Raw genomic sequence first — 7,006 nt, 5'->3', positions numbered from 1 at the left:
TCGTCTCAAAATAGAACGAGTGTTCTTAGTAGAGCCTCAACTTGAAGTATGCTAACGAGTAATTTATCTTTCAAAGTAAATGGCTAAAATTTGAACTATTTCCTTTAAGTATTTTAACACATAGAATTCATCAATTTTACGCTGAAACTTCCTTAATAGTAAAGGAAAATACAATATAGTAATTTGCTAGCGATAAAGATACCAATAACTCAAAGTATAAGTTAAAATAAAATTAAACATTTAGGATAACACACTAGCAAATTTGGAGATTTTCTCCCTACAATTAAAAGGAAAAAGAAAATGGAGAAAAAGACCGGTATAGTGTCCTTAGACCGGTCTCTTCCGGTTCTTGGTCATCGTATGCAGTTGACTTTTCTTATTCTTTTGTCAGCAAAACACAGAAAGTTTTAAGGAAAGAGGAGAATCTTTTGTTCAGAGATCTGTACTTTAAAGCTCAAATTCATCCATAACTATTTCTCTACATAAATGTAAGTGCAATATTTTTTCTACTTTCATTTAAAATTTACCTGAAACTAGAAATATTACTTTTGTTCCCATTTCTTGGTTGACCCAACTTATGATAATAATAATTGCTTTGGGGTATTCTATTTGGTTTAAGCTAATTTTTAAGTTTTATTTGTCTTTTGTGAGAATTTAGGATGTCCCATAAGCCATAAACTACCTTGGTGTTCTTGAAATTCATTTTAGTGACATAATCAAAATGATAGTTAATACAGATAGTTTTCTGGCTTGCTTTATCCGGATTTCATCTCTTGAATTAATTGAGGTTAAGGCTAAGTTAGTGAAATTATTCAATGATTTCTCACGTTTTTTGGCTGGAGAAATATGTCTAATATTCAGAAAGTTTCAATCTTTAGTATATGGTGTAAATAGGCAGCTCTTAATTTTACTTTGGATCCATTTGAAAATGTATTTAGTAGTTTTCCATAGGTAAAAGGCATCATGCTACTCAAACTAGCCACCAAACCTATAACTAGCTTTAGTTGCTTGGCTCGCAATTAACTATTTATACATATTTAATTGATTTCCTCCAGATACATCATCTAAGCAAAAGCTATTGGGTTCGTCCGAACCCATACCTAATATTATAGCTCCGGTCCAGATGCTACTACTTGTTTACAATGACATAAAATGATTGTGAAAAGAAGGAAATTGAGTTAGAAATAGCTGCAATGTCATGTGGGGTTTGCTTGTGATTTTTTAGAGGCTTCTTGTAAGACGTCGTTGTTGAATTAGCTTCATCCATTTTGTCACAATTTCCAGTGCCATTAGTTTGATGTTTATTTGACATGCTTTTTCAGATTCTAATATCAACCTTCATCAAATATGCTGCCTCCACGTCCCAGCGGATTGCCTTCGTCCTTATTTCTTGCATCTTCAGATGCCAGAGCATCAACTGATAATCATGACCCCAGAATGAACTCTGATCAGAATCGTGAATCACCTGCTGAGAGTGCTAGTTCAAGAGATACATGGCCCGTTATCGATGCTGCTACCCAAGTGAAGCTTGAGAATCAGAAAGTCGAGGATGGTTATTATGAACAGTCTGTTACTCGCCGGTCTGCTAGTGCAAATAAGCTCTCTCTTCTTGATATCGCAAGAGAACAAGTCGATATAATATCTGAAAAAATGTATTTGCTCCCTAATGAGTATTTAGAAGAGCTTAAGGGTAGGCTTCGAGGGATGCTTCAGGGGGACGGGGGTTCTCAGCAAAGAGATGATTTTTTGTTTTTACAAAGGCTTGTTCAGAGTAGGTCTGATTTGACTGCAAAGACATTGATTAAAGCTCATCGAGTTCAGCTGGAAATTCTTGTCGCTATTAATAGTGGAATTCAATTTTTCCTGCATCAAAGTATGAATCTTTCTCAGACTGTCCTGATTGAGGTTTTTGCATACAAGAGATGTCGGAATATAGCATGCCAAAGCCAATTGCCTGCAGAAAATTGCCACTGTGAGATATGCACCAATAGGAAGGGATTCTGCAGCCTTTGCATGTGTGTAATTTGTAACAGGTTTGATTTTGAAGTGAATACATGTCAGTGGATTGGTTGCGACTCATGTGCTCATTGGACGCACACGGATTGTGCAATTCGTGATAAACATATTGGAACAGGTCCTTCTCGTGTAAACGGGCTGGGGTCTGCTGAAATGCAGTTCAGGTGTAGAGCATGCAATCGCACTTCTGAGCTTTTTGGTTGGGTGAAAGATGTATTCCAACAATGTGCACCTACCTGGGATAGGGAATCTTTTCTAAGAGAACTAACCGTTGTAAGTAAGATCTTTCGATTGAGTGAGAACACGAGAGGGAGACAGCTGTTTTGGAAGTCTGAGGAGCTCATAGAAAAACTAAAGGGTGGAGTGGAAGAGACAACAGTTTGCAGGATTATATTATCTTTTCTTCAAGGTAAGTCTCGTATCTTGCACTCTATTGCTCCTGCACCTTGTAGAAATGTATGCATTAAAAAAAGGTAGAATCTATCATGTAGTTGATGTTAAACCTAAAAAGCAGTTGCTTCTCCTATGAGAAGTTAAAAAGAAAAAATCTCAAACATGTAGAAAGTTAACCTTAAAAGATTCGCATCATTAGGGGATTGTGAGACTCTGAATTCATAGAAGTGGTGGTTGATGCTAGTTTACGCATATTGAACGCTGTCACATGCATTTCTTGAAACTTGAAGTGTGCAAGTCTTTGTTTTGCCTTGATGTAAACACATCTGCTTGGTGACATCTTACCCCCATAAGTATCCTTCAAAAGCATATAAAAGTGCTTTATATCTACATGCTGAGGCATAGTTGGCTGATTGATTGATGATATGTTTTGGAGCTCAAGCTGTATAAAATCTTCTCATCTTTAGTCTAGGTAACATAGGGTGAAACATGTACAATATCTCATGAAAAGTTTTTGAGCCTTCCTTTCTGCTCTAGAATCTTGGAATCAAATAAGCTTTTGGTTCATGTTAAGAGGTTGGCAGAGAGACAAAGAAAGTTCTGATACATAAAAGGTTCTTCTTATACTCCTTTGTTTCTCGCGTCATCTTTTTCTGTGCAATCGTAGTTATTTTTTGGAGAAAATTTATTTTTATAAATAGGGAGAAGTAAGAATACATACGTGGAGTGGTCCTCTTCACTTAAATTGACAATTCCGTAAAAACTAAGCCCTTGAGATGGTGTAAACGTCTGTGATCAGCATGTCATGATGTGAAGGTTCCATACAAGTTTATATAAGAAATAGGAGGTATCACTTTCTAGATTCAAGTGTTTCAGATGAATATCCTGTCACATATTCCAATCCAGCTCAACAGAAGTCAAGTGTATAGCAAATTACCACACTTGTGTATAAAGTGAAATATCTAAAATGAAAGACTAAGTTTGGTTTCTCTCTTAATCTACGTTGTTTTACAGTTTATAACATCCTGACTTTAGATTTGTGGTTAACTCCTTTTCAAGCATCCTTTGTTTGTCTGTTTTCCTCTTCTCTCGTATCTGCTCTTATTTTCTTCTGCTTCAGTATTATAAATGCAAATCTGTCCTCGCATATGTATTTGCTAGACCACATTTTCTGCTAAAGTATCAGCCATCTACCATTCCTCTAGTTTTGGTGCAACAGATGAGGGCAACAAAATGTCATACTTCACAATAGGTTAAGGAGAGGGCAATTTGGTGTGAGACTTGTTTTTCGTTTTTGTTTTTGTTTTTGTTTTGGGTGATAAATCTGTTGGTATGTATTAGCTCGAGAAATATAATTAACCTAGATGTTAAGCTGTTGTAGATCCAAAAAACATTCCTTTAAAAGTTCCTTGAGGAACTATAAAATGATTTATATCATACCTAAAAAGAAACTGATGCCTCCTTGCCATCCATGTTGCATGCTTATCACTTTTGTTATTCTTGGTGATCTCAAACACCAATTTCACTCGCAAACTCTTCCTCAGTCTGCCCAGTCCTCTTTCTTAGGATTAGTGTGAGAGATTTTCCTGCAAAAGGCCAAAAAAGGTGATTTACATTTGCACTAGTAGAAATGCATGCGTCACCAGAGGCGGACCCAGGATTTTGACGCAGAGGGGGCACTAATGACCAAATGCCTTGATATTGACATGTCAATTGTTACTGTCAAGTTTGGCATGCAACTCTTTAAAAACTTAATAATTATGATAAGGTATTAATAAAATAGTATAAACTTCAACATTTGAAGAAGGAGAATGTGTTTAGAATGGGGAAAAGATTTGATTTGGGGCTTTTTTTTTTTTTTTTTTTTGTGTCTGTTTGTGTGGGGGTGGGGTTTGGGGGGGGGGGGGGGGGGTAAGGGAGGACTAAAGAATAAAAAGAAGAAGTTGTGGGCTTATTAATTTATTTGTAGAGAATCTACAAAACAAACTCAACAAAAAAATAGACACTAAACTGCTATAGCCAAGCTCGAACCCAGGTTTCATGTAAAGACATAAGGGGCCCAACAACCAATTGCATTAGAGTAGTGGATATATCTTAGGGGTCCTTTTAAATATACATACGTTTTTTACGGTGTATACGCCATATATACACAATGTTTTTCCAAGGTTAGCGGTGGCACGTGACCCCCCTCCTAATAGGGTGGGTCCGCCTCTGTGCATCACCATCAACAGCTTGCTTAAGAGTTTGAAGGTTCCATGTTCCACCTCATTAGGATTACTTTCTTCTGCCTCCCTTAACGGTCAGTTCCTTTTTTTCCTCCTCAGTAGCGAAGTCCCTTTGATTAATTGGTTAACCTTTGGAGTGCTGAGTCTGATAGCTTCTACTCTATTCTAACTTTCCCTTTCATGATTCACATGCATCACAATTTCTAAGGCTGAATAGGTACAGATTGTCCTTTTTTTGTAGGAACAAAAGATAGAAAAATTTGGGAATTCCATTTCCCTGTCATATATTTTCCTGCAAAGTTTTGGTGTGAACAGGGAAAAGATGACCAGATTTAATACATCATACATGCATGTAGACAATTCACCAGTGTGGAAAATGCTGCATGCAAGGGCATGAATAGATGGTTTATGTGGGAAGCCTCTTTTCCTGATCTCTTTCTATCTGATAAGACGAATTCAGTCTTCTCGGATGGATGCCCTTCTCCTCATCTTTTTCCTTTTATCAGTTACTCATCATGTAGTCACCCTGATCTTAAAAAGCTGAAAAGAGAATAGGCCTAAAATGCATGGATAATTTCTTCTTGTCTCTTAGTTTGTTTCTTGGAAGAACTATTCTGAATAATCATCGATTTATGTGCTCATTTTGATGAAGAGCTCGAGATGAACTTATCAAGGAGCTCCGAGGCGGGAAATAATGGAAGGATGACTCCACCAGAGGAGGCATGCAACCGAATTGCTGAAGTGGTACAAGAAGCAATGCAAACAATGGAAATGGTGGCCGATGAAAAACTGAGGATGCTAAAGAGAGCTCGCCAAGATCTTGAGACTTGTGATAATGAACTGGAGGAAAAAGCTAAAGAAGTTGCAGAACTTAAAGTCGAAAGGCAGCGAAAAAGGCTACAGATAGATGAATTAGATAGCATTGCTAGGCTTAAAGAAGCGGAAGCAGATATGTTCCAGCTTAAGGCGCATGAGGCAAGACGAGAAGCTGACAGGCTACAGAGAATCGCTCTTGCAAAATCAGGGAAATCAGAAGAAGATTATGCCAGCAGTTACCTTAAACAACGTCTTAGCGAGGCTGAAGCTGAGAAGAAGTTCCTTTTCGAGAAGATTAAACTTCAAGATCAGGGTCCTCGTTCATCACAAGGCAATGACATCGGTGACACTTCGAAAGAACTTTACACTAAAATACAAGAGATCCTAAAGAGTGTATAGAGCTTCTAGGAAAGCTAGACAATCAGTCAAATGAACGTCTTTGTAAGTGGCTTGATCATTATTCATGGTTTGTGTCGTTTAAACTTTTTCTTTAAATATGACATTGGCATGACGACATCCTAAAACCTCGTATAAATTATTAATTTGCTTTTATTGATGGAATTAATTTGTGCTATATTGTTGAATCATGCAAAGTTTACCCAGGATTATAGGCGAATCTAGGGCAGGTTCTGTGAGGTCAAGTAAACCCATTAATTTTCGTTTTGAACTATGTAAACATAACTTTTCTTAATGTATACATGCATATAATCAGATCATACTCATTCTGAACTCGATTCTGTATACTGGATTACCTTTGTGAAGCTTAACTTGTGTAAGTGGCATCATCATTGGTTTAGTACTGTCCAACATATGGTGTGTGGAAGATCCCAAATCAATGATGGGGTCTGTTTGGCACCTCCTAAAAGGACGTCCAAATTGGACCGAACCCTTCTCGGCCACGTGCATAGTTGGTATTATTCATTAAAAGGGCGTCCAAATTGGACCGAACCCTTCTCGGCCACGTGCATAGTTGGTATTATTCATTAAGTTGCAGAAAACTTGCCACTGCAACACAACCCTGCATGTATTACTCTTTACCAATTTCTCCACAATTTTTCTCTTAAATATCTCTTGAGGGTATTTATTTTTCTCTCTTAACACAAGGCTGTTGGGATCTTTAATAAGAAATTACACTCATGTTGCGACTTGAATACAAATGGCTGGCTGGCTGGCAAGTTTATAGCTTTCCATGGCCCTGTATAATGTAGTGTTTTTTAAAGTAATTCATAATAATATCTTGACAATTCTGATCAACTCCATTATTGAGAATTGTACTTGGGGCTACCACAGTCTACAGATGTCGAGTCATATTTGTTATATATATATATATATATATATATATGATAAGACTAAAATACATTATTCTTGTTACATATATGCCGAATTAAATTTGAGTTCAACTTGTCGACATCCTTAACATAGTACAGTTAGACTTCTCTATAACATTCATCCTGCATAACAACATTTCATTATAATAACAATGTTTACTATGGAACCTATCTTTCATGTTATGTTATAATATATGTTCTCTATAATAACAATTTACTATAGCAATC

The 7,006-nt window shown here is 36.8% G+C and overlaps 1 protein-coding gene across 1 annotated transcript; it reads left to right on the top strand.

The window, feature by feature from the left end:
- The first annotated feature begins 237 nt into the window (after positions 1 to 237).
- LOC132616767 (OBERON-like protein) lies at positions 238 to 6,002 on the top strand. Its single transcript, XM_060331417.1, has 3 exons — positions 238 to 488; positions 1,323 to 2,425; positions 5,287 to 6,002. Exons 2-3 carry the CDS (start codon positions 1,348 to 1,350, stop codon positions 5,847 to 5,849), a joined length of 1,641 nt encoding a protein of 546 aa, XP_060187400.1. The 5' UTR covers positions 238 to 488; positions 1,323 to 1,347; the 3' UTR covers positions 5,850 to 6,002.
- The last annotated feature ends 1,004 nt before the right edge of the window (positions 6,003 to 7,006 follow it).

The sequence above is a fragment of the Lycium barbarum genome, chromosome 11, assembly GCF_019175385.1.
Source record: "Lycium barbarum isolate Lr01 chromosome 11, ASM1917538v2, whole genome shotgun sequence".
NCBI classification, from domain to species: domain Eukaryota; kingdom Viridiplantae; phylum Streptophyta; class Magnoliopsida; order Solanales; family Solanaceae; genus Lycium; species Lycium barbarum.
This window is presented reverse-complemented; position numbering and strand designations above follow the sequence as displayed.

Coding starts and splice junctions, on each gene's coding strand:
- LOC132616767 (XM_060331417.1), top strand. CDS start 1,348: ATGCTGCCTCCACGTCCCAGCGGATTGCCTTCGTCCTTATTTCTTGCA. Junction 2,426..5,286: donor TATATTATCTTTTCTTCAAG/GTAAGTCTCGTA, acceptor ATTTTGATGAAG/AGCTCGAGATGAACTTATCA.